A 25,059-nucleotide genomic window follows, 5' to 3' on the forward strand; every position below is an offset into this window, starting at 1 on the left:
GTGTGAGCCAATCTGGAGTCTTTGGACTGAGTCATCCCCTGTGCAGAACATGGGAGGGGTCTAGTGATGTACAGAGACCGCTGAGCGGGGTCATGGGGTCATGGCGAGCTCGTGGTCTGTACCAGTGCTGCCCTGGGCATGTGGGGAAGTCTCCCAGCTGCCCTGTTTGGAGGGACCTGAGCAAGGTCTGGGCAGAGGAGCTCTTCCCAGATCTGCTGAACAGTGCTGGTAGTGGGACTGCTGACCCCTGCCAGTCCTGAGCAGCTGCAGCTCGGGGTCCCTGCCCTACGAAGCTGTGATGCATGCACTGGTGGCACGAGGCCTGGCACACTGCTGGAGTGGTGCCAAGTCCCTGCACCCCTTTTCCAATGGAGAAGCTCTTCACGATTTGCCTGCGAAGGGACTCGCCTCCCGTCCCCCTTCCCCCCCCACATGTGGGTGCACAAGGCCTTGACCCTGACGCAGCCCTGGCCATGCTGTTCATGGAGCCAGCTGGGTCAGGCAGTGTCCCAAGCAGTGTCACTGGCAGCCATGCTCTGTGCTGCTGGCGTGCAGGGCCCTGCCTGAGCACTGGCTTGGCATCTGCCCCTAGGCTCCAGCTTTGCCATCGCCTCCCTGGCCACAGCTATCCGTGATGCCCCCCAGGACTGGCTGGCTGGGGGCTGCATCTGAAGGAGACTGGGGCGGGCTTGGGGGCCATGCCTGGGCCTGGCTTCTCACTGGACTGTCAATAAACTTGCTGCTCATTCAGCCTCATCTCCCCCCACCTTTTTGGGGGGTGGGTGGGGGCAGGCTTTTGCTCTCGCCCCCAGCTGCCTAGGGGCTGGAGCAGTGGTTCTGGATTCCCTTAGCCCTCCAGCCCTGGGCCCTCTTGGGGAGGGGCAGGGTGCTGGCAGCTCGTGGGGCCGTGCAGCTGCTGCTGGAGCAGTTCTTGGCTGAGGAGCTGCCTGGGATGTAGAGGGAGGGGCTGGGTTCTGCTCAGCTGTTGCCAGCTGCAGGCAGTGGGCCTGGCGCCCTGCTGTTGGCTGATTTTTAGGAGTTTAATATTAATTTGGCTAATATTGGTTATAGGTTTGCCAATTAAACTGACTAGAAGATAATAGGGTTTTCATTTCAGAATCAGGCTACACAGTTTGCAAAGGACCCTTGGGGGTAAGACAAGATAGTTATACTAGACGTTTATTGAGATAAATGGAATAATGGTAATTAAATGGTTAAATAATTAGAATGACAAATGCAATACAATTAAAGATACATATGGTATTCTATACTACCAAGCTTTTGATTAACATATTTACACCTTTTCTTGATAACCTGGTGGTAAGAGACTGACGTGCTAAGAGAGTTTAGGTTCAGGTTTCTTAATTCTTGAATGGGAGGTGCAGAGCTTAGCTTCAGTAACTCTTAGCTCTAGCTTCTTCTGCCTTAGGGCTTGTCTACATCACAAAGTTGCAGCGCTGGTGAGGGGGTTACAGCGCTGCAACTTAGGAGGTGTACACATCTGCAGGGCATCACCAGCGCTGCAACTCCCTGTTTGCAGCGCTGGCCGTACTCCCGTTTTGTCTCGGGTGTAGAGGATCCAGCGCTGGTGATCCAGCGCTGGTAATCAAGTGTAGACAGTTACCAGCGCTTTTCTTGACCTCCGTGGAATAAGCAGGTATCCCAGCATACCTGAGGAAGCCTCTCTGGTAATCAAGCAGGTCTCCTTCCACGCGGTTTGCTCCGGTGTTCTCCGAATCCCCCCCCTCAAGCGGGTCTCCTTCCCAGCGGTTTGCAGGGGGGTTCGGGGAACGCGAGAGCAAACCGCGGGGAAGCAGGTCTCCTTCCCCGGTTTGCTCTCGCGTTCCCCGAACCCCTGTGCAAGCAGGTCTCCTTCCCCGGTTTGCTCTCGCGTTCCCCGCACCCCCGTGCAAGCAGGTCTCCTTCCCCGCACCCCCGAGCAAGCAGGTCTCCTTCCCCGCCGTTTGCAGGGGGGTTCGGGGAACGCGAGAGCAAACCGCGGGGAAGGAGATCTGCTTGCCCGGGGGTTCGGGGAACGCGAGAGCAAACCGCGGGGAAGGAGATCTGCTTGCTCGGGGGTTCGGGGAATGCGAGAGCAAACCACTGGGAAGGAGATCTGCTTGCACGGGGGTTCGGGGAACACTGGAGCAAACCGGGGAAGGAGACCTGCTTCCCCGCGGTTTGCTCTCGCGTTCTCCGAACCCCCCTTGAAGCCGCCCAACAGCGCTGCAGTGTGGCCACATCTAACACCACTTGCAGCGCTGGTTGCTGTAAGTGTGGCCACTCTGCAGCGCTGACCTTATACAGCTGTACTAATACAGCTGTAACAACCAGCGCTGCAAAATTGTAGATGTAGACATACCCTCAGAGTTTTACTGAACTGACTTCAAACTTAACATTAGGAACTTACAGACGAATCGACTGATTTAAAACAAAGAAGCTTGGAGCTTAGAAAATTTAGAAAGCAAGTTCAGAAAAAGCTTAGAAGCCTAGACACTTCCTTGGCATGGTGGGTTACCCCCTTTATAGGGCATGGGTGCATGAGCCCTTCTCTCTTTAAACCTAGTTTTCTTACCCTGTGTAGTGTTGGTGTAACTTACTCCATAGGCTGGTATGTTTGTACATATTAATGACATTAGATTATTTTTTTTGTTACTTTTGCCCTCCCAGTTATTTTGGTTCTTTCCTTGCGGTGCAAGGGCGTGAACTTAGGAAAGCCCCCTCTGCCAACCTCTTTCAACACATTCTTTATCTATGTTAAAGGTTGCAGCCATGTGTGGACCTTGTGCGTTAACTTGTTACTATTTATCTAAGTGAAAGGTCCCAGACCTATGTATGCTAACTTTGCCTTAGCTCAACATGCAGGATGTGGCCTGCAGGTCCCTTGCATTACAGCCAAACTACTTTAATAGAAGCCTAGTATAATAAGACAATTAAAACCATAAGAAAATAAGGCCTGGTCTACACTGAGGAGGGGGATCGATCTAAGACATGCAACTTCAGTTACGAGAATAGCGTAGCTGAAGTTGACGTATCTTAGATCGACTTAGATTGACTTCACGTCCTCATGGCGCTGGATCGACGACTGCTGCTCCTGTCGACTCTGCTTCCGCCTCTGCGCTGGTGGAGTTCTGGAGTCGGGGGGGGGGGTGCGTTTAAGGATCCATGTATCGCGTCTAGACGAGATGCGATAAATCGATCCCCGATAGAGCGATCGCAACCCAATCCGGCGAGTAGTGTGGATGTACCCTAAGAAACCTAGAAGAAAAGCTGTAGGGGCAGGCGGGCAAGCAGGCTGCGCTGCCCAAGGAAGAGGGAAGAGCTCAGGTGGCTGCTGGCAGATGGGGATCCATGGGGGCAGCTCCAGCCCTTGGGTTGCTCACCCCAGCTCTGGTCCTGTCTCCTGCAGCCCTTGCCTAGGCGCAGCTGCAGGGACGTGCTGGGGAGGGATTGCTCCTGCTGGTGGGAGGGGTGGGCTCTGCTCTGGGTCAGGCGTAGCGGGGGTAGGGCGGCTTTGGCTGTCCCAGCAGGAGGGGAGGGGGCTCTGTCCTGGAGCACATTCAGAGTGTCCTGTAGGGGTGATGTCTCAAGGCCTGTCTAGAATCTCTCATGGTCTGGTAGCACCCAGGCCTGCCCAGAGTGGGGGGCAGGATGGCACCAGCAGTGGCTGGGAGGGTGGATGGCTTAGCCTGGGTAGGCCCTGCCTAGTTGGCACTGGTCAGCCTCCTGGCTCTTCTGCCCCTGGGGGGGGCTCTGCTCTGGTGCCAATGGGTGTTGTAATAGTGAGTGCCAGGCTGGCATGAGCTGGGTCCCCACCCCCATTGCTGTTATCTGCCCCTAGGCACAACCCTGCTGGGCAAATATCTCCATGAACTAATGGCAGCCTACTGCATGCTGCTGTCAGCACTGGCCCCAGCCCCTCCAGGTGTGCTGGCACGGGGCATCGCCCCCTCTGCCATGCACTGATGGGTGTGGGCTGCACCGGACAGACAGGCAGGAGCTGCCCACAGCCTGTTTCAGGGACCAGCCCCATTGCTGCTGGAGGGTGACAGACCAACAGGCCAGGTCACAGACCATTGACAGGGGACTGTGTCTATCAGTCCAGGCTGAGCACTCCCTTGTCCAGCTGTCTGGTGCCCTGTGTCCATCCTTCCCTGGGCTCTGAGCAGAGCGGGCTCTGAGCAGGGCAGGCTGCTGGCTCCACACCCTGCCCCACAGGATCTGCCCGTGATGTGACCCCTGTGAGAGTGGGGGCCTGTTGTGCTGGTGCAGAGGGGTGTCACTGTGCTGTTGCTGGGGCTCTGCAGGGAGCCTGGCCTGGTACTGCACCTTGCTGGGGCCAGGTCTGGTGCTAGCTGCTGTGGGGGAAGCCCTGCTGTGGTCCCAGGGAAGTACCTGGAAGGGGTGTCAGCCTGTCAGTTGGCCGTTCCTCAGGCCAGGAGCAGGATTATGGCCTGGCTCATTCTCACTGGTTGAAAGTAATGCTGGATGTTCTCTCCCACAAACACCTCTAATCCTCTCTTAAATCCTCCTGAGCCTGGGGCCTAGATTTCTTGTGGCAGTGAGTTCCACAGGCTAATTGTCACTGGGTAAAAGCATATTTCCTGTCAGTGTTTTGTTGCCTTTTGATTTCATGGCCTGTACCTTGGTTCTTATGTTGTGCAGTTTACCAGCCTGGCCCCGCTGGTGAATGTGGGTCCCTCTCTCCTACTGCACTGCACTGAATGAATCCCAATTGTCTCCTTTGGGAGACACCCCACTGAAGGGCACCACAGGGAGCCTGCTCCAGTGATATCAGTAAGGGCATCACTGACCCCCACCCCCCACCCCGGCTGGGATGCTGCAGCCTGAGGGGGCAACACCATGGGTACAGGGAGACCAGAGACCATGAGGCTAGCAAGCTGAGGAGTTGGATCTACCCCTCTGAGCTCTGATGAGCCACCCCTCAAGCCTGTGTCGCCCACCAAACAGGCTGGGCTGGTGCCTGCCCTTGCCCCTAAGAATCACAGTCAAGCTGTGGGGCATGGTCTTTGCAGGGGGGCAGGTCTCCAGCCTCAGGTCCAGTGTGGGCAGTTGGGTGAACTCTCTCCATCCTGGGACCAGAGGCTGCCAGGATGTAGCACCTGCTTGAGCTGTAAACAGGCTTTGTGGAAACTGCTCGGTATGTTCACAGATTCCAAGCTGGAAGGGCCCATTGTGATCATCGAGTCTGACCCCCTGCATAGCTCAGGCTGGAGACTGGCCCAAGGATAATCCCTGCAGCAGAGCTAGAACGACGTCCCAGCTTCGTTTAAAAATGGCCAGAGCTGGAGAACTGGCCCAGGGGTTAATCACTCTCCTGAGTAGGAACGGGCGCCTTGGTTCCAGTCCGAATGTGTCTAGCTTCAGCTTCCAGCCAAGAGCATCAGGAAGGGCCGTGCCCGTGGGCCGGCAATGCTAGTGGAACTCTCAGGGCCGCGTGCAGCAAGCGGTGCCAGAGAGCTGGCCCTGGCCCAGGCACTCATCCGTGCTCACCAGCTAGGCAGAGTCCTCCTGTGCTAGTGTCTGGGGAGACATGGGAAAAAGAATCCAGGATGATGCTGCCAGCAGGGTGGGGGCACTCCCCTCAGGCAGTGCTGACTGCAGTGCCCCAGGGTGGGGCAGGGGGTGCTGTGCTGTGCTGCAGAGGGGATGCTGGGTCCAGGGTGGTCCTAGGGGCCCTGCAGTGGCTCCAGGGGTAGACAATGCACAGCTGGGAGTGACTCAGGCCTGTGTGCTCAGGATGGGCCCAGGCCTGGGGAAATGCAGGTGTGCACAGCTGAGAGGCTGAGTCTGCAGAACCCTCATAAACTCTGCCAGATTCTGCCAAGCTGGGGCTCCCCTCCGCTTTGGAGTATGGCTCAGGCCCCGCTGGCCTCCCCGGGCATGGTGCAGGAGGCCAGCCCTGGCAGGTGGTTCCATGGGCAGGGCTCTCCACTCCTCACCTGGGCCGGGGACAGGGTTTGGGGGACACAGTGATGCTCTGAGGCAGTTCTTATGCCCAGCTAAGCTGCCAGCGATGGCGCCGAGTGCCTGGCTCAGGTCAGGGCCGTGCCTGCAAGGGAGCAGCAAGTCTCTCCAGGCCCCCTGCATCTCCTGTGCAAACCTCACCCCTGGCTTTTTTGGTAGGCTCCTTTTCTTTCTTGGGAACCCCCTGCCGAATCACCCCCAGGCCGCTCCCCTCCTGGCTCCAGCAGAAAAGCTCTTGCAGGCTTCTAAAGATTTGCCCTTTCCCTAGATTTCTCTCTGGCGCGGTTCTCTGCTTGGGCAAGCCACTCGCAGCCTCCAGCCCTCAACCATCTACAGTGCTGGCTGCAAGTGCCAGGCGGTGGAAGCTAGCGCAGGCCTGGTGTCCTCAAACTCGGAGAATTGGGGTCCCATCCTCGGCTCCTGGGCTCCTGCTTCCACTGACTTCACAGGTTCTATGTCTATGCTGCTGCACATCCATCCAGCTTCAGTGCTGCTCCGGGGCCCTCCCCTGCTCTCGCACTGTCCTGGCCTCCATGGCCCCCCAAGCCGGCTGTGCAGTGAGACCCTCTGCCCCAGCCAGCACGCTCTCTGGCCCGGGCCAAGCTGAGGCCAGCCCCATGCTAATGATGCAGCCCAGTCCTTGGAGCAGAAACACACTGTTCCCTGGGAGCAGGCCAGCCTGCAACACCCTGGCCTTGGGCTGTGGGTCGGTGGCTCCCAGTGCTGGCATGAAAAACTTACCGCAGGGGCCTGAGCAGGGGGGTTTTCGCTGGCCGTCACAACTGCTCACCCTGGGCGGTGCGAGGGGGTTTGGGGGAGCGGTGCAGGGGGCTCTTCCCTGGTAGTCCATGCTCAAGGGGACCAGTGGGGGGCATGGCATTGGGGGGAGCTGAGCGTGAGGGATCCAGTGGGGTGGGCACCGTCACGTAGGGCTGAGCTGGGCACGAGGGGACTGGGGGGGTGTTGGTGCTATGCGGGGAGCTGGGTGCGTGATCACGTTTTGAGCAGTGCACAATTTCTGGGTGGGGTATCTCAAGTGGAAGAGGCTGGGAAGTGTGTCCCTCTTTGATTATCTGTGAGTCTGAGGGACAAGCTCCCCCAGGGGGCCTGGAACAATGTGTACAGTGGGGTGCTGAGAGCCAGCGAACCAAACTGTAACAGAACCCACATCAAGCCAGGAGGGGCACAGCCCCCAGCCCCCTGACTCCCCGAAAGGGGACGGGAAGGGGTGGAGAAGGACGGCTCCTGCTGGGTCCCTGTGGCATGGGGCAGACCCTGCCCAGAGCCAGGATCCTGCAGCTGGAGGATCATGCCAAGCAGGGCTCAGGGATCCAGGCTGCGTGGCCACCTGCCAGCCTCAGGGTGACGGTGTCGCAGCACGGCCTGTTCTCTTCTGAGAACCCTATCAGCATGGCTGGCACTGCCAGCCCATCACCTGCACCCCGGCTCCTCCCTACCCCGCCACTGCCCCGTGCCACCTGCCAGACCATCACCCGCACCCCCGGCTCCTCTCTACCCCCCCCCCACTGCCCTGTGCCACCTGCCAGCCCGTCACCCGCTCCCTCGGCTCCTCCCTACCCCCCCCACTGCCCTGTGCCACCTGCCAGCCTGTCACCCACACCCCTGGCTCCTCCCTACCCCCCCCCACTGCCCTGTGCCACCTGCCAGCCCGTCACCCGCTCCCCTGGCTCCTTCCTACCCCTCCCCACTGCCCTGTGCCACCTGCCAGCCTGTCACCCACACCCCTGGCTCCTCCCTACCCCCCCCACTGCCCTGTGCCACCTGCCAGACCATCACCCGCTCCCCCAGCTCCTCCCTACCCCCCCCCACTGCCCTGTGCCACCTGCCAGACCATCACCTGCTCCCCCGGCTCCACCCTACCCCCCCCACTGCCCTGTGCCACCTGCCAGCCCGTCACCCGCTCCCCCGGCTCCTCCCTACCCCCCCCACTGCCCTGTGCCACCTGCCAGACCACCACCCGCTCCCCTGGCTGCACCCTACCCCCCCCCACTGCCCTGTGCCACCTGCCAGACCATCACCTGCTCCCCCGGTGCCTCCCTACCCCCCCCACTGCCCTGTGCCACCTGCCAGCCCGTCACCCACACCCCTGGCTCCTTCCTACCCCCCCACTGCCCTGTGCCACCTGCCAGACCATCACCTGCTCCCCCGCCGCCTCCCTACCCCCCCCACTGCCCTGTGCCACCTGCCAGCCTGTCACCCACACCCCTGGCTCCTCTCTACCCCCCCCACTGCCCTGTGCCACCTGCCAGCCTGTCACCCACACCCCTGGCTCCTTCCTACCCCCCCACTGCCCTGTGCCACCTGCCAGAACATCACCCGCACCCCGGCTCCTCCCTACCCCCCCCCACTGCCCTGTGCCACCTGCCAGACCATCACCTGCTCCCCCGGTTCCTCCCTACCCCCCCCCACTGCCCTGTGCCACCTGCCAGCCTGTCACCCATACCCTGACTGCTCCCTACCCCCCCCACTGCCCTGTGCCACCTGCCAGCCCGTCACCCGCTCCCCCGGCTCCTCCCTACCCCCCCACTGCCCTGTGCCACCTGCCAGACCATCACCCGCACCCCCGGCTCCTCTCTACCCCCCCCCACTGCCCTGTGCCACCTGCTAGACCATCACCCGCACCCCCAGCTCCTCTCTACCCCCCCCCCCACTGCCCTGTGCCACCTGCCAGACCATCACCCGCACCCCGGCTCCTCCCTACCCCGCCACTGCCCTGTGCCACCTGCCAGCCCGTCACCCGCACCCCAGCTCCTCCGTACCCCCCACTGCCCTGTGCCACCTGCCAGCCTGTCACCCGCACCCCAGCTCCTCCCCACCCCCCCACTGCCCTATTCTACCTGCCAGCCCCAAACCTCCCCACTTTACACTACTCTGTGCCCCCAACTCGTCCCCTAGGAAACCCAGTTCAGCCCTCCAGTGCCAGAAGTTATAAACCCCAGGGCACCACTGGGCCCTCTGCTCCCCACCCTGCCCTACACTATCCTCTGCTCCCCCTCCCAGCCCCTATGCTTTCCCCTCTCCACCCAAGGGGGCTAGCAGTGGCCCATTCCAGCTGGCCAGAGAAGGGGAGCAGGTCAGCACCTTGGGCCGGGCTCAGGCTTTGTGGTGGGCGTGGGGGTGGGGTTGCTCCATGGCCAGGCCCTGGAGCTTCTGTAACTCTGGGCACAGGGTGTCCTTGCCTGCGGGAGCAAACACCTGGGACAGACAGAGGGGGCGGAGAAGCGGGGGATTGCAGGGGTGGGAGAAGGCCTGGGAAGCGGCCAGGCGGCAAAGGGAAAGTCTTTCACTTCCCGCAGGAAAAGCAGGAGAAAGCCAGGCTGTCCTCACCCCGCAGAGCGGCAGGCCCCACGCCCAGGGCACCAGCTGTTGGAGTAATGTACCCCCAGCGCCATGTGCTCCATGCCACCTGGACCAGCACCCGACTGCCCCCTGCCAGCACCCGACTGCCCTCCCAGCACCAGGGGCTCCGTGCCACCTGCACCAGCACTAGGCTCCCCCTCACCCCCAGCGCCATTGGGTCCGTGCCACCCGCACCAGTACCTGACTCCTCCCCCGCGCCATCGGCTCTGTGCCACTGGCACTAGCACCCAGCTCCTACCCCCCAGCGCCATCGGTTCTGTGCTACCAGCAGCAGCCCCTGACTGCCCCCGCCAAGAGCCATCGGCTCCGTGCCCCTGGCACCAGCACCCAGCTCCCCCCGACCCCCATGGGCTCCATGCCACTGGCACCAGCACCCAGCTCCCTCGTCCCCGAGCCATGTGCTCTGTGCCACCAGCACCAGCACCCGACTGCCCCCCACCCCCAGCGCTATTGGGTCCGTGCCACCTGCACCAGCACCTGACTACCCCCCCCAAGAGCCATCAGCTCTGTGCCCCTGGTACCAGCACCCAGCTCCCCTGTCCCCGAGCCATGTGCTCTGTGCCACCGGCACCAGCACCCCCTTGCTGAGCAGTTCGGAAGTGCCCGGCTCCCTGTATCCCCCAGGCCAGACACAAGCTGCTGGGAAAGTCACTGACCTCGGCAAGGTCGGGCTGCACAGAAAGCAGGTGCCGTGGCCAGGCGGGCCAGGATAAAAGCAGTGAGGAGAAGGGATCCCTCGCAGCCAGTGCCTCGCACCTAGATCAGGAGCCCCAGCCTGAGCAGAGCCCACTAGGATCATGTGGTGAGTGTGTACCTGGGGCCCAGCCCCTGGGCCCTGCTGCTGCTCGCAGGGTGGGCACTGAGGGCAATGGCGGCAGCCCCAGTGCCATGCCAGGGGAGCTGGCTGCTGCCACACGACACTGCTGGGAGGAAGCTCACCACCGCTCCAGGCTGGCCCGGTGGTGCCCAGAGCCCTCAGTGCTGTGAGCGTGGGGCTGAGGGCCCAGCTCCGTAGGCAGAGATTTCAGTGTCCTGCGTCCTACCAGAGGGGCAAGGGGTCGGCTCGCTGCTCATGGCGGCTTCTTTCCCTGCAGGACGCCAATGCTGCTGGTCGCCAGCCTGCTATGGGGGGCCCTCGCCTCCCCCGACACCAGCCTCAACGATGTCCAGCCCCACAACGGTAGGAGGCAGGTTGCCCTCGGGCAGGGAAGGGGTGCCTGATGGGGGAGAAGGGTCAAGGTGCTCTTGGGCAGGGAGGGGGCGCCTGGCAGGGGGCTGGGGGCAGGGTGCCATCAGGCAGGGAGGGGGGTGCCTGGCAGGGGGCTGGGGGCAGGGAAAGGGGTACCCAGCAGGGGGCTGGGGACAGGGTGCCCTCGGGCAGGAAGGGGGCACCCAGCAGAGGGCTGGGGGCCGGTTGCCATCAGGCAGGGAGGGGGTGCCTGGCAGGGGGCTGGGGGCAGGGAAGGGGATGCCCGGCAGGGGGCTGGGGGCAGGGTGCCATTGGGAGGGGGTGCCTGGCAGGGAGCAAGGGTGGGACTGCCTCTCACCAGCAGATGCTTCACTAAGGGTTCTCTCTGTGCCCCAGGCCAGAGCTGCCCGGTGCCCAGGTGGATCGAGCACGGGCAGGTGGAGCACCTGGCCCGTTACCGGTGCGACCCCTACTACCAACTGCGCAACCGTGGTGACGGTGAGATACACCCACAACAGGCAGAAGTTCCCTCCCAGGGGCTTGCCCCCCAGGGGATACGCACAGGCTCCTCCCCTGCCCCCGAGGAGATACACATGGGACCTTCCCCCATCCCCAAGGGGATACACATGGGGCCCTGCCCATCCCATCCCAGGGGATACACACAGGGCCTTACCCCCCACCCCAGAGGAATACAACTTGGGACCTGTCCCCCTGCCCACATGGGGGAATACACATGGTCCCCCAAGGGGATACGCACGGGACTCTGCCCCCTCTATGGGGATACACACAGGGCCTTCCCCATCCCATCCCAGGAGATACGCATGGGGCCCGGCCCCCCTCCCATGGGGGATACACATGGTCCTCCTCAAGGGGATATGCCTGGGGCCCTGCCTCCCGCTGGCGCGGGCACAGAGGCCTGTGTGCCCTGCCCAGGGGCGGCTGGCACTGACTCTGCTTTTCCGGCCCCCAGGCCTGTACCGATGTAGCCAGCAGCACGTGTGGGTGAACGAAGCAGCTGGAGAAGTGCTGCCCATCTGTGAGCCAGGTGAGCGGGAGGTGGGGGCAGGGCAGGGCAGGGCAGAGCACTGGGGTGCTCTCTGCAAGGCAGGGGCAGGGGGCACCTGCTCTCCCATTGCTCCCCATGCCCTTGCAATGATGCTGGGGCTGCCCATGGGCAGCGTTCCCTGAGGCGGAGCTTCTGCAGAGGGAGGCCGAGGCCACGGCCCCTCTGGCAGCTCCGTCGCTGGGTGCTGTTCCCTGGATGGTGGCCCCAGGCCCCAGCCGGCCCAGGGCTGGGTTGGGTAATGGAACTAGGTGAGGCTGGGAAGGAGATGGCTTGTCGCTGTGGATGGAGGGGAGCAGCGCTCCCCTCTCCCCGGGGGACTGTGCTCTGCAGGGCAAAGGGCAGGCTCCCACTGGGTCTCTGCCCTCTGCAGTGTGTGGGAAGCCCAAGAACCCGGCCAGACAGGTGCAGCGCATCATTGGGGGCATGATGGCAGCCAAGAACAGCTTCCCCTGGCAGGGCCGGCTGCTGAGCCGCCACAACCACACCGCGGGGGCCACGCTTATCAGCGACCAGTGGCTGCTGACGACCGGCAGGAACCTCTACCTGGGCCACAGCGAGAACATCACGCTGGAAGAAATCGCCCCCACCCTGCGGCTCTTTCTGGGCCAGGAGACGCCCGCCGGGGCTGTCGAGCGCATTGTCCTGCACCCTGAGTTCCCAGGGGCTGTGGACCTGGCCCTGCTCAAGCTCAAGCACAAGGTGCCCGTTGGGGAGGCCGTGATGCCCATCTGCCTGGCCCAGCAGGACTATGCAAAGGTGGGGCGGGTGGGCTTTGTCTCTGGCTGGGGCTGGACCGTCCTCCTGGAGCACCCAAAGCACCTCAAGTACGTCCTGCTGCCCGTGGCCGACAGCGGCAGCTGCCAGGCGTACTACCAGGCGCACTCCTTGCAGCCACTGCAGAACAACCACACCTTCTGCGTTGGCATGAGCGAGCTGCGTGAGTCCACCTGCCTCGGGGACGCCGGCAGTGCCTTTGCCATCCACGACCCCGAGGACGACACCTGGTACGCGGCCGGGATCCTCAGCTTTGACCGCAGCTGCCTGGCTGCTAGGTACGGCGTCTACGTGCGGGTGCTCAGTGTCTTGGACTGGATCAAGGAGACCATGGCTGCACACTGAACCCAGGCTGGACACAGCCCTGATCAATAAAACCCTCTCCTCACACCCACCCGTGTCTCCTCTGTTCAGCAGCTGCCGAGGGGACCCTGGGCACCCGAGCATTCAGCACTCGCCCCCTCCCAGGCTGCAGCAGGATACAGGGCTGGAGGCACCTGCCCTTGCTCCGCTCTCTGCCCTGCCCTTCCCCCTCCCTCCCAGTGCTGAGTGCCGGACTGCAAGCCCCCGGCACCTGTGGGTGCCGCCAGGGGGAGAGGCAGGCTGTGCCCTTCTGGGGAGTCCGTCTGTCCCTACCCCCAGCACTCCAAGACCTGGCCACCGACACTGACCCAGACTCCTTCCAAAGCCTCATGGTGAAATGCGTAGCAAGGGGGTCAGTTCCCCCTACCAGCACCTGCTATTTCAGCAGGGCAAGAGCCCGCTGCATGGGCACCTCACACACAGCAGGGAGTTGGAGGGGCATTAGCACCCCTGGCAGGAGAGGGGCAATGGGGCCTCCTCCCGGGGCTGCCCTGGGATCCCCCCCACTTAACTCTGGGAGCTGGTGCTGAGGGTGCAGCTCACTGCCTGGCCTGAGGTCAGCAGGGCTCATGCTGGAGCCCTGGGGCTGGGCTGAGTGACACGTAGTGAAAACTGGCTCTGAGACTGGGCACAGGCTGCGACCTGTGCTGGGGAGGGGGAAGCTGCTGTGGGGCCAGGCCGAGTACTAACTCTCTCCAGGGTGTTCTATAGGGCCCATTGCATCAGAGCAAAAGGCTGAAGGGGGGTGGGGTGGGATAACCCTGAGGGAGACATGAGGGCTATTGCTGCTGGGTTGGGACTGGCCCAGCTGCAGGCTCAGCTGGAGGAACCCAGGGGCGGCTCTAGGCATTTTGCCGGCCGAAGAACGGCAGGCAGGCTGCCTTTGACGGCTTGCCTGCAGAGGGTCTGCTGGTCCCGCGACTTCGGTGGACCCTCTGCAGGCACGCTGCCGAAGGCAGCCTGCCTGCCGCCCTCGTGGTGACCGACAGAGCGCCCCCAGTGGCTTGCCGCCCCAAGCGTGCGCTTGGCATACTGGGGCCTGGAGCTGCCCCTGGAAGAGCCTTTACAGCAGGCCCTACTGCTCCAGCAGGCAGAGCAGGGGGAGGCTGGGCAGCAGCTCGCGTTGAGGGCCTGGCAGGTGCAGACACTGGCGGGGACAGTACAGGAGCCAAGCTGGAGAGAGGGAGAGAGCAACTGGGCGCTGGAGGAAAGTACGGGCCAGATCCTCTCGACTGAGTGTGATGGCATCATCACTCTGGGCAGGCTGGAGCAGGGCTGAGACTGGCCCGGCTGTGCTGGGCGTGTGCTGCTGCCAGGGCCGGCCCTGCTGACCTGCTGCAGGACACGAGTGTTGTTGCTACAGGGCGGCATTGTCTAGTGCTTTGTCTGCCCTACTTTGCAGTGTCCCTTGCGCTGAGACTCCTTCCGCCTCCCCTTGGGAGACTCAGCCTGGGACGGCTCAGTGCCAGGGAGGTCTTTGCATGAATTTGCTCTTCCCATTCCATCTTGTTACACCTCCTGTCCCAGCCTCAGTAACTCCTCTCTCCCGCGCTGTGTAGAACCCTCCTTCTCCTTGGAGACAGATGCTTTCTCCCATTTCCTGGGGAGTCTGTTAGTCAAGCCCCATGGATTTAGCATTGCTAGTCTTTCCCTCCAGTCAGCCCCTCCAGCCCCCTGCACAGCAGTTTGTGGCTCTCCCGCCTGAGAGGGGAATGCGAAACCTGGGCTTGTCTGGCCTAGGAAGGAGACAAATGAGAGGGACTCTAAACCGATGACTGGGCTGGAGAAGGGAGACCAAGAGCTCTGGGGTTTACTCCAACTTGTGTTAGAAATAGGAGGCAAGTTATCCCACATCTCCGATTGTGGGGCCAGGGGTGACAGAGCAGGGCCACCAGGCCCTGTCCCCTCTGTGGCTTCCCCCTGCCCCCACTTTCCCCTCGGCCCTGCCCCGTGATCAAGCCAGAGCCGAGCCAGGGAGCCCCATAGGCTCGAGAGCAGCTCCTGGCCCCTGTACCCCCAGGGCAGACTGAGGGTCCATGGCTCTCTACAGCTGCCTGGGTCGCCTGCAGGCTCTTCAGCCCCCAAGGCACCACCCCCTGGACAGGCCAGAGCCAGGTTGGGGTAAGAGCTGCGGGGAGCCGCAGACCCTCCACCTGCCTTGGGCGGGGGCCTGGTGGGCAGGGACATGGGCTGGGGGCTGCTCTCGCCACCCCCCCAGGCAGGTGGAGGGTCCATGGCTCCCCACAGCTGCCCAGGCTTGGCTCATGGGGAGAGGAGGGGCAGGGGATATGGCACCTTGGCGCCCCTGTTCCAGCACCCCTGGGATCTTACACCTTCCTCTGGAGCATCTGGGGCTGGCCACTGTCAGAGCCAGGAGAGCAAGTAGGTGGGCCGCCTTGGGTCTGACAGCCTGGCCATTGCTGTGTTCCCCAGGCAGAAGCTCTGCAGTGGTGTAGAGTGACGGACAGACCCAGAGGGAGCAGCTCTGGGAACAAGAGTCCCTGGCTCCGGTGAAGCTCCTTGTTCAGTGCTGCGGGAAAGTGGCTTCTTCTGTGGTTCTGTACCACAGGCACTTCCCTCCTTCTGTGGAGGGAGAGTCCCCTGGGACCGAAGGGCTAGGGGCTGAACGCAGGACCTGGGTCAGGGGCTCCCCTCTCCCGTCTGCCTGGGGTCTCTGTGTCAGACAGCTCTGCTGCCCCAGCACTGGGCCCCATCCCAAAAGCTGCACCCAGAGCATACAGGGAGGTGTCAGAATGCAGGGGTCAGTATCCGGGGGGGGTCACAGTGTAACCCACTGGGGTTCTGTCCCATCTAGTGGCACCAAGACCACTCAGAGAGAGTTAATGAGTCTGCTCTACGGCCAGCTGGCTTTTAGCTCACGCTGTAGAGGCACATGCGCTAAGCTCCAGACGTCCCTGGTTTCACCCTGCCTGCCAACGAGGGGGGTGTCAGTGTTACAACAGCATGGATGGATAGTTGGGGAGTCACAGCACACAGGAGGACAGTGTCTTGGGGGAGTCACAGCATGCAAAGGGGCAGTATCCTGGGAGGCCGTGGGAGCATGCAGGAAGCAGTATTCTGGGGGGGCTGGAGGGGTCACAGCATATGGGGGGGCCTCTAACACAGGGGTGGGCAAACTATGGCCTGCAAGCCATTTTAAACTGGCCTGCAAGCTCCCGCTGGGAAGCAGGGCCTGGGGCTTGCCCCACTACAGCTGGAGCGCTGGCTCTGGGGTGCACAATGCAGCTTGGCCCTGCTCTGGTGCTCTGGCCAGAGTGCTGCACCACGTGGCTCCCGGAAGATGCCGCATGGCCCTGCTCTGTCTCCTACACGCTCCAATGGCCCCTTCCAGTGCTCCAACAGGAGCTGCAGGGGCGGTGCCTGCGGAAGGGGCAGTGTGCATAGCTACCTGGCTGCGCCTCTGTGTAGGAGACGGAGTGGGGACATGCTGCTGCTTCCGGGAGCTGAGGTAAGTGCTGCTCGGAGCCTGCACCCCAAACCTCTCCCCAAGCCCCAACCCCCTGCCCCAGCCCTGATCCCCCTCCTGCTCTCCCAACCCCTCAATCCCAGCTTGGAGCACCCTCCTGCACCCAGGGCTGCCCAAATGGGGGGCAAGTGGGGCAATTTGCCCCAAGCCCCACAGGGGCCCCCGCAAGAATATAGTATTCTATAGTATTGCAACTTTTTTTTATGGAAGGGGCCCCCTAAATCCTCTGGGCAGCCCTGCCTGCACCCCAAACTCCTCATTCCCAGCCCCACCCCACAGCCCACATCCCCAGCTGGAACCAGCACTCCTTCCCGCACCCCTGATCCCGCTCTCACCCTCCAACCCCCCTAGTCCCAGCCCAGAGCACCCTTCTACACCCCAGACTCCTCATCCCCAGCCCCACCCCAGAGCCTGCACCCCCAACCAGAGCCCTCACCCCCTCCTGCATCCCAACCCCAATTTTGTGAGCATCCATGGCCTGCCATACAATTTCTATTCCCTGATGTGGCCCTTGGGCCAAAATGTTTGCCCACCCTGCTCTAACACCTTATTATGGAGGGATTTTGGAGTGTCCTTGCACTCAGTATTTTCAAAATTGCAGCAAATTTGTAGTTTAGCTTTCACTGTGCCCGCTTCCAACTGATTTTGCTCATCTCACAGTATGGCATTCATTAATGAAAATACTTTCAGTATATGCACTGGTACATACATTGGAAAATAGGTAAAAACATATTTCCTCCCCAGATTCTTTAAGTTTCTGCTTCCACTTGGATTTGTCATCTTGAAAATGGTGTAGTATTTCTTTTTAACACTCATGCAGTCTTGAAATTCAGGAGACTAAATGACTTCTTTGATTGTTCAAAATTCTTCCTATAATTTGCCCATGTGAATAAAGATATAAATGTTGCATGCTTCAACAGCTTCTGCAAATTCTTCTGAACAACACTCGTTTGCTAATGATAAGACAGTTTCTTGTGCACATTATTTTCCTTGAGGTTGTATCTGAGCTTGCTGATAAAAAGGCAGACAATCTGTTTCACACTTCTTTCATTCATTTTCACTGATATTCTTAAGTTTGGAGTTCACAAGATAACCATAAAACTGTGGGGGGTGGGGGCACAGCACGGGGGGATCGGTATCTGGGGGGGCACAGCACGGTGGGGAGGTTGGTATCCAGGATGGGGTGCACAGCATGGGGGGGGTCAGTGCCCTGGGGGTGGGGGCACATCACAGGGGTGTATCTGGGGGGCACATCACGGGGGGGTCAGTGCCCGGGGGTGGGGGCACAGTATGGGGCGGTCGGTATCCGGGGGGGGGCACAGGACGGGAGGTCAGTGACCGGGGGTGGCGGCGCAGCACAGGCGGGGGGGGTCAGTATCCGGGGGGGCACAGCACGGGGGGGTCGGTATCCGGGGGGGGCACAGGACAGGGGGTCAGTATCCGGGGGGGCACAGCACGGGGGGTCAGTGCCCGGGGGTGGGGGCACAGTATGGGGCGGTCGGTATCCGGGGGAGGCACAGCACGGGGGGGTCGGTGCCCGGGGATGGGGGCACAGCACGGGGGGGTCGGTATCCGGGGGGGGGCACAGCACGGGGGGTCAGTGCCCGGGGGGGGGCACGGCACAGGCGGGGGGGGTCAGTATCCGGGGGGGCACAGCACGGGGGGGGTCGGTATCCGGGGGGGGCACAGGACAGGGGGTCAGTATCCGGGGGGGCACAGCACGGGGGGTCAGTGCCCGGGGGGGGGCACGGCACAGGCGGGGGGGCTGGTATCCGGGGGGGGAACAGTCCTGGACAGGATGTTACCTCACATGATACATTTCCTGTTCCGGGTTAGCCTGTATCACGTGTTAAAGGCAGCTTCCTCCTTTTGCGCTGCGCGAGCCGGACCGGAAGAGCCCGGGCCTCTCTAGCCCCCGGCCTCGCTCTATGATGGGAACGAGACTCCCGGCCTGTCTCTCTATGGTGCGGGGCGGGGTAGAGCGGCTGCTGTCGCGGCGCATTGTGGGACGGGAATGGCGGCGCTCAGGGAGCGCTGAGGCGGCTGCAGAACGGGCGCCGAGGAGACGCGCGCGGCGGGGCTGGGGGGCCGCGAGGTGAGAGGCGCGAGGGGAACCCGGCCGGGGGCGGCGGCCGGTTCTCTCGGGCGAGGGGGGCGGGGCGGAGTGTCAGCCGCTCCCTCCCGCAGCCCCGGCGCCGGGCCGGTTAGCAGCGGGGCCCCCGGCCTGGGTCCCTCCGAGCGCGCCCGGGGCCGAGCCGCTCCCTGCCCCGCTCGGGAGCGCTGGTCACGGAACGGAAACGGGCATTGAGGGACGAGAGAGCGCGGGGAGCGGGACCTGCGAGCTGGAGCCCCCCCCGACCGAGACAGCACAGCCCCCGTCACCCACCCGACCGACACAGCGCAACCCTCAACAGCCCCCCCGACCGACACAGCGCTCCCCCCCTTCCCTGACAGCCCCCCCGACCGCCACAGCGCTCCCCCCCTTCCCTAACAGCCCCCCCGATCGCCACAGCGCTCCCCCCTTCCCTGACAGCCCCCCCGATCGCCACAGCGCTCCTCCCTTCCCTGACAGCCCCCCCGACCGCCACAGCGCTCCTCCCTTCCCTGACAGCCCCCCCGATCCCCACAGCGCTCCTCCCTTCCCTGACAGCCCCCCCGACCGACACAGCGCTCCTCCCTTCCCTAACAGCCCCCCCGATCCCCACAGCGCTCCTCCCTTCCCTGACAGCCCCCCCGACCGACACAGCGCTCCTCCCTTCCCTAACAGCCCCCCCGATCGCCACAGCGCTCCTCCCTTCCCTAATAACCCCCCTGATCGACACAGCGCTCCCCCCCTTCCCTAACAGCCCCCCCGACCGCCACAGCGCTCCTCCCTTCCCTGACAGCCCCCCCGACCGCCACAGCGCTCCTCCCTTCCCTGACAGCCCCCCCGATCGCCACAGCGCTCCTCCCTTCCCTGACAGCCCCCCCGATCGCCACAGCGCTCCTCCCTTCCCTGACAGCCCCCCCGACCGCCACAGCGCTCCTCCCTTCCCTGACAGCCCCCCCGACCGCCACAGCGCTCCTCCCTTCCCTGACAGCCCCCCCGACCGCCACAGCGCTCCTCCCTTCCCTGACAGCCCCCCCGACCGCCACAGCGCTCCTCCCTTCCCTGACAGCCCCCCCGACCGCCACAGCGCTCCCCCCTTCCCTGACAGCCCCCCCGACCGCCACAGCGCTCCCCCCTTCCCTGACAGCCCCCCCGACCGCCACAGCGCTCCCCCCTTCCCTGACAGCCCCCCCGACCGCCACAGCGCTCCCCCCTTCCCTGACAGCCCCCCCGACCGCCACAGCGCTCCTCCCTTCCCTGACAGCCCCCCCGATCGCCACAGCGCTCCTCCCTTCCCTGACAGCCCCCCCGACCGCCACAGCGCTCCTCCCTTCCCTGACAGCCCCCCCGACCGCCACAGCGCTCCTCCCTTCCCTGACAGCCCCCCCGACCGCCACAGCGCTCCTCCCTTCCCTGACAGCCCCCCCGACCGACACAGCGCTCCCCCCTTCCCTGACAGCCCCCCCGACCGACACAGCGCTCCCCCCTTCCCTGACAGCCCCCCCGACCGACACAGCGCTCCCCCCTTCCCTGACAGCCCCCCCGACCGACACAGCGCTCCCCCCTTCCCTGACAGCCCCCCCGACCGCCACAGCGCTCCTCCCTTCCCTGACAGCCCCCCCGATCGCCACAGCGCTCCTCCCTTCCCTGACAGCCCCCCCGATCGCCACAGCGCTCCTCCCTTCCCTGACAGCCCCCCCGACCGCCACAGCGCTCCTCCCTTCCCTGACAGCCCCCCCGACCGCCACAGCGCTCCCCCCTTCCCTGACAGCCCCCCCGACCGACACAGCGCTCCCCCCTTCCCTGACAGCCCCCCCGACCGACACAGCGCTCCCCCCTTCCCTGACAGCCCCCCCGATCGCCACAGCGCTCCCCCCTTCCCTGACAGCCCCCCCGACCGCCACAGCGCTCCCCCCTTCCCTGACAGCCCCCCCGACCGCCACAGCGCTCCTCCCTTCCCTGACAGCCCCCCCGACCGCCACAGCGCTCCTCCCTTCCCTGACAGCCCCCCCGACCGCCACAGCGCTCCTCCCTTCCCTGACAGCCCCCCCGACCGCCACAGCGCTCCTCCCTTCCCTGACAGCCCCCCCGACCGCCACAGCGCTCCTCCCTTCCCTGACAGCCCCCCCGACCGCCACAGCGCTCCTCCCTTCCCTGACAGCCCCCCCGACCGCCACAGCGCTCCTCCCTTCCCTGACAGCCCCCCCGATCGCCACAGCGCTCCTCCCTTCCCTGACAGCCCCCCCGATCGCCACAGCGCTCCTCCCTTCCCTGACAGCCCCCCCGATCGACACAGCGCAAACCCTCTTCCCTGACAACCTCCCCGACCGACACAGCGCACCCCCCTTCCCTGACAGCCCCCCCGACCGACACAGCGCACCCCCCTTCCCTGACAACGCCCCCGACCTACACAGCGCACCCCCCTTCCCTGACACTCCCCCCGACCGACACAGCGCACCCCCCTTCCCTGACAGCCCCCCCGGCTGACACAGCGCACCCCCCTTCCCTGACAGCCCCCCCGGCTGACACAGCGCACCCCCCTTCCCTGACAGCCCCCCCGGCTGACACAGCGCACCCCCCTTCCCTGACAACGCCCCCGGCTGACACAGCGCACCCCCCTTCCCTAACAGCCCCCCCCGATCGCCACAGCGCTCCTCCCTTCCCTAACAGCCCCCCCGATCGCCACAGCGCTCCTCCCTTCCCTAACAGCCCCCCCGATCGCCACAGCGCTCCTCCCTTCCCTAACAGCCCCCCCGATCGCCACAGCGCTCCTCCCTTCCCTAACAGCCCCCCCGATCGCCACAGCGCTCCTCCCTTCCCTAACAGCCCCCCCGATCGCCACAGCGCTCCTCCCTTCCCTAACAGCCCCCCCGATCGCCACAGCGCTCCTCCCTTCCCTAACAGCCCCCCCCGACTGACACAGCGCTCCTCCCCTTCCCTAATAACCCCCCGACCGACACAATGCAACCCCTAACAGACCCCCCGACTGACACAGCGCTCCCCCCTCTCCCCTAATGACCCCCCCCGACCGACGCAGCGCTCCCCACCCTTCCCTAATAAACCCCCCGACCGACACAGTGCTCCCTCATCTTCCCTAATAACCCCCCTGACCGATACAGCGCTCCCCCCTCTTCTCTAATAACCCCCCCGACCGACACAACGCTCCCCTCTCTTCTCTAATAACCCCTCTGACCGACACAGGGCTCCCCCCTCTCCCCTAACAGACCCCCCGACTGACACAGCGCTCCTCCCTCTTCCCTGACAGCCCTCTGACCGACACAGCACTCCCCCTCTTCCCTAATAACCCCCCTGACTGACTCAGCGCTCCCCCCTTCCCTGACAGCCCCCCCGACCGACACAGTGCAACCCCCCTTCCCTGACAACCGCCCCCCCCCCCCCGACCGACACAGCACAACCCCCTCTTCTCTAATAGCCCCCAGAGACTGCTTTGTCCTGGAGCTGGCTGCCCCGTGGGAACTGGCCTGGAATCTTCCATGAAACACTCCCTCAGGAGGAATGCCTCCAGACAGCGGTTTGTTTATTCATAGACAGGGTGAGCCTTTGTGACAATGTTGCTTTTTGTCTTCAAGTGGTTTTGATGGTTTTCTGTTGTCTTTGATGGTTTCCCAGTGACTGATGTGGGATGGGGCAAGTGAGGACAGCTGAACCTTGCACTAGGTCAATGGGCCATCACTGAGAGTATGGCTACACTTGACATTTCAAAGCGCTGCCGCGGCAGCGCTGCAAAGTGTGAGTGTGGTCGGAGTGCCAGCGCTGGGGGAGAGCTTTCCCAGCGCTGCACGTAAACCACATCCATTACGGGTGTAGAGAGCTCTCCCAGCGCTGCACGTAAACCACATCCCTTACGGGTGTAGCTTGCAGCACTGGGAGCCGCGCTCCCAGCGCTGCGGCACTGATTACACTGAGGCTTTACAGCGCTGTATCATGCAGCGCTCAGGGGGGTGTTTTTTCACACACCTGAGCGCGAAATCTGCAGCGCTGTAAAGTGCCAGTGTAGCCAAGCCCTCAGACATAAGATTTCCCGGTGACTGTCTACCCCAAGACCATAGGGTGAAGTTTTCAATATAACTACATTATTCCTTAACTATTACACATACATGCATGTCTTAGGCTATGTCTACAGTACCACTTATGTCAGCAACATTTATGTTGCTCAGGGGTGTGAATATGCCACGCCAGGGGTGACCTAAATTATTCCAGCATAAGTACTAGTACGCACAGCCGCTCCTTGGGGGTGGTTTAATGATGTTGACAGGAGAGTTGTACCACTGTAAGCTCTCTAGTGTTAACTGCCTAAGTGATTATCAATAAATTAATACCATGAAAGTGTGTATTTGGTGTATGCTGTGTTGTTGTAGCAAGCTGTGTTGGTCCAGGATAGGGAAGAGAGAAGGAGAGTGAGGTAATATCTTTTATCGGACGAACTTCTGTTGGTGAGAAAGACAAGCTTTCGAGCTACATAGAGCGCTTCAGGTCTGGGAAGTTACTCAGAGGCCTTGTCTACACTGCCACTTTACAGTGCTGCAACTTTCTCTCTCAAGGGTGTGAATCCCCCCCGCCCCCGAGCACTGCATGTTCCAGCACTGTAAAGTGGCAGTGTAGACAGTGGTGCTTGAACGTTGCTAGTAAAGACATACCCTGAGTATACAGCTAGCATAAGTAGTTACAGTGTAAGAGACCATTCTAAGTGAAGTGACCCAGGAGCACTCTCTTCTTGCCTTCAAACAGCCCCCAGTCTCATGAAGCTCATCATCAGTAGGTTCCCTTCAGACACACCAACTAAGGCCTTGTCTACACTTTACAGCACTACAACTTTCTTGCTCAGAGGTGTGAAAAAACACACCCCATGAGCGCTGCAGGTTTCAGCACTGTAAAGTGGCAGTGTAGACCGTGCACCAGCGCTGGGAGCTGCTCCCCTCGTGAGGTGCTGCGACTGCACAGCCGCTAGTGAAGACGTATATACCCTCAGAGTGGCATCAGATCCTGCCACAACAACATATGCAAAACCTGCAGACATCAGTACCACTCACAACACCTTTCAAGAGCCATGGGCCTACACATGCTTATTGCGACATGTGGGGTACCTCATGCAGTGCACCAAATGCCCCAAGAAAAACGATGTGGGTGAGGTAAGGCAATCACCATGCTCTCGAGTGAACTCACAGAAAAATGATAACACAGAACCAGCAATACCAATCATGGGAGAACACTTCACAAAACAATTACTCCATATCTTACTTCTCAGTCCTCATCCTCAAAGGAAACCTGCACAGTGCCTTCAAACGACGAGCCTGGGGCTTAAATTCATAACTGCATGACATCAAAAATCAGGGTCTTAATATAAGATCCTGGATTTACGGTGTATTGCAACAGTCTGTAACTCGCTAACACCCCCGCCCCCTGTTTTGGTGTCCTATTACTGCAGAGGTGTTAATGGGCCACTTCCCCTTAAATGGTCTTTTACGGCATGTTAACTACTTATGTTAAACAGTCTGTGACACTCTGAGCACCTTTCCCAGGCATGAAGAAGAGCTCTGGCTAGAAAGCTTGTCTCTCCACCAGCAGAAGTTGGTCCAATAGGATATTGCCTCACCCACTTGTCTCTGTATTAAGTATAGTGAGTTTGTTAGGTCTGAAACAGAAGTTGCTTGTAAAGATCAGTGAAGTTTTTGCCTGTTTGCATCAATGGGCTGCTGTATCACGGGCCTGAGGGGTGTAGCTTATACCCAGGAGAGCCCAGCCTGGGAGTAAGTGGGAGTGGGCTGGGCTTGTGGGCTCGACACTGAGCCAATAGCTTGGGCTGGTTAGAGCAGCAAGGCTAGGGTGGCGGGCAGTGAGTGGGGCCAGCTGGGCCCCAGGAACCTCTTGTTCACTGGGGCCAGGTTGCTGTGTGGGGAGATTTGTGCTGCACCTGAGGCAGGGGCAGGCAGAGGTTTTGAACGGAGCGTGCCAAACAAGCACTGTTCTTTATCCCTCGCAGTACAAGAGCGAGGCATGTTCATTGACATTGCATGTTTAAAACTGATAAAAAGAGAAATATGCTTTAGCCTATGTATAATTAGCTTCTGCAACGCATGGCCACTGGAACGCATGGCCATAAGATATCACCAAGGGCAGTATTTCGGTAGCATTCAGTAAAGGACTAGGCATCTGTATCATGAATGAGAATATCCAGTTTTGCATTAGGATAAAAAGAGGAGTACAATTCCTTCTATTCTAGGGCATAAAGCACCTATTTATGGTTTTTTTCTAATGGACAAGTTATTCGACACTCAATGTTTCGTGCGCCTTTTCTCTGAAGCTGCTGGTGGCACAGGCCATGTCTGAGACAGGAGCCTGGTCTAGATGGGCCCTGGGTCCAGTCTAGTCTGGTCAGCCTTGTGTTCCTAAAGGATTGCTTTGTACAGAGAATGTTTTAGGATGCCAGAAGGAGGTCAGTTTATCCAGACATTGAGCTTAGAAAGGATGTGGCACAGGGTGGAGAAGGCTGATGTTTTTTTTCCTAAGAATGTGGGAGGGGCCTTTTTTCTAGTAGTCAAAAGGGCATTTACCCATGAGGTAGTCTACTGCTGAGATGAACTTTCTGGGGGTTTGGCTTTTGAAAGAAGAGCTGGCTCCTGGGTGTCAGCCTGACAGTGTTAACGTTCCCAGTGTAGTGTCTTGGGGCTTTGAACTTCTTCAGCACTGATCCAGAAATGATT

The 25,059-nt window shown here is 61.6% G+C and overlaps 2 protein-coding genes and 1 long non-coding RNA gene across 6 annotated transcripts in view; 2 read left to right on the plus strand and 1 right to left on the minus strand.

Annotated features, from left to right (window-relative positions):
* The first annotated feature begins 6,200 nt into the window (after positions 1-6,200).
* On the plus strand, positions 6,201-13,183 carry LOC127033942 (haptoglobin-like). The gene is made up of 6 exons (XM_050922200.1): positions 6,201-6,437; positions 9,306-10,171; positions 10,464-10,549; positions 10,955-11,056; positions 11,529-11,603; positions 11,995-13,183. The coding sequence occupies exons 2-6, from the start codon at positions 10,167-10,169 to the stop codon at positions 12,741-12,743; spliced, it is 1,017 nt and encodes a 338-aa protein (XP_050778157.1). The 5' UTR covers positions 6,201-6,437; positions 9,306-10,166; the 3' UTR covers positions 12,744-13,183.
* LOC127033943 (uncharacterized) lies at positions 6,989-9,203 on the minus strand. 3 transcript variants are annotated; one of them, XR_007769251.1, is made up of 5 exons: positions 8,776-9,203; positions 8,550-8,596; positions 8,192-8,310; positions 7,505-7,951; positions 6,989-7,441 (listed from the first exon to the last, which is right to left on the minus strand). It is a non-coding gene; the product is annotated as an uncharacterized LOC127033943 (long non-coding RNA). The 3 variants fall into 3 exon arrangements; XR_007769250.1 differs by lacking the exon at positions 8,192-8,310 and having other exon boundaries at positions 8,491-8,596; XR_007769249.1 differs by lacking the exons at positions 8,192-8,310; positions 8,550-8,596; positions 8,776-9,203 and adding an exon at positions 8,073-8,177.
* A 4,982-nt stretch (positions 13,184-18,165) lies between the features above and the next one.
* DHX38 (DEAH-box helicase 38) overlaps positions 18,166-25,059 on the plus strand; it is a 29,617-nt gene continuing 22,723 nt past the window's right edge. Inside the window, exon 1 of one of the 2 annotated variants that reach the window (XM_050922236.1) lies at positions 18,166-18,212. The gene's annotated coding sequence lies outside the window, so the exon portion shown is untranslated. Of the gene's footprint in view, positions 18,213-18,236; positions 18,344-25,059 lie in introns of those variants that run through there. The other variant, XM_050922234.1, reaches the window with a different exon arrangement.

Source organism: Gopherus flavomarginatus, chromosome 14 (assembly GCF_025201925.1).
Source record: "Gopherus flavomarginatus isolate rGopFla2 chromosome 14, rGopFla2.mat.asm, whole genome shotgun sequence".
NCBI classification, from domain to species: domain Eukaryota; kingdom Metazoa; phylum Chordata; order Testudines; family Testudinidae; genus Gopherus; species Gopherus flavomarginatus.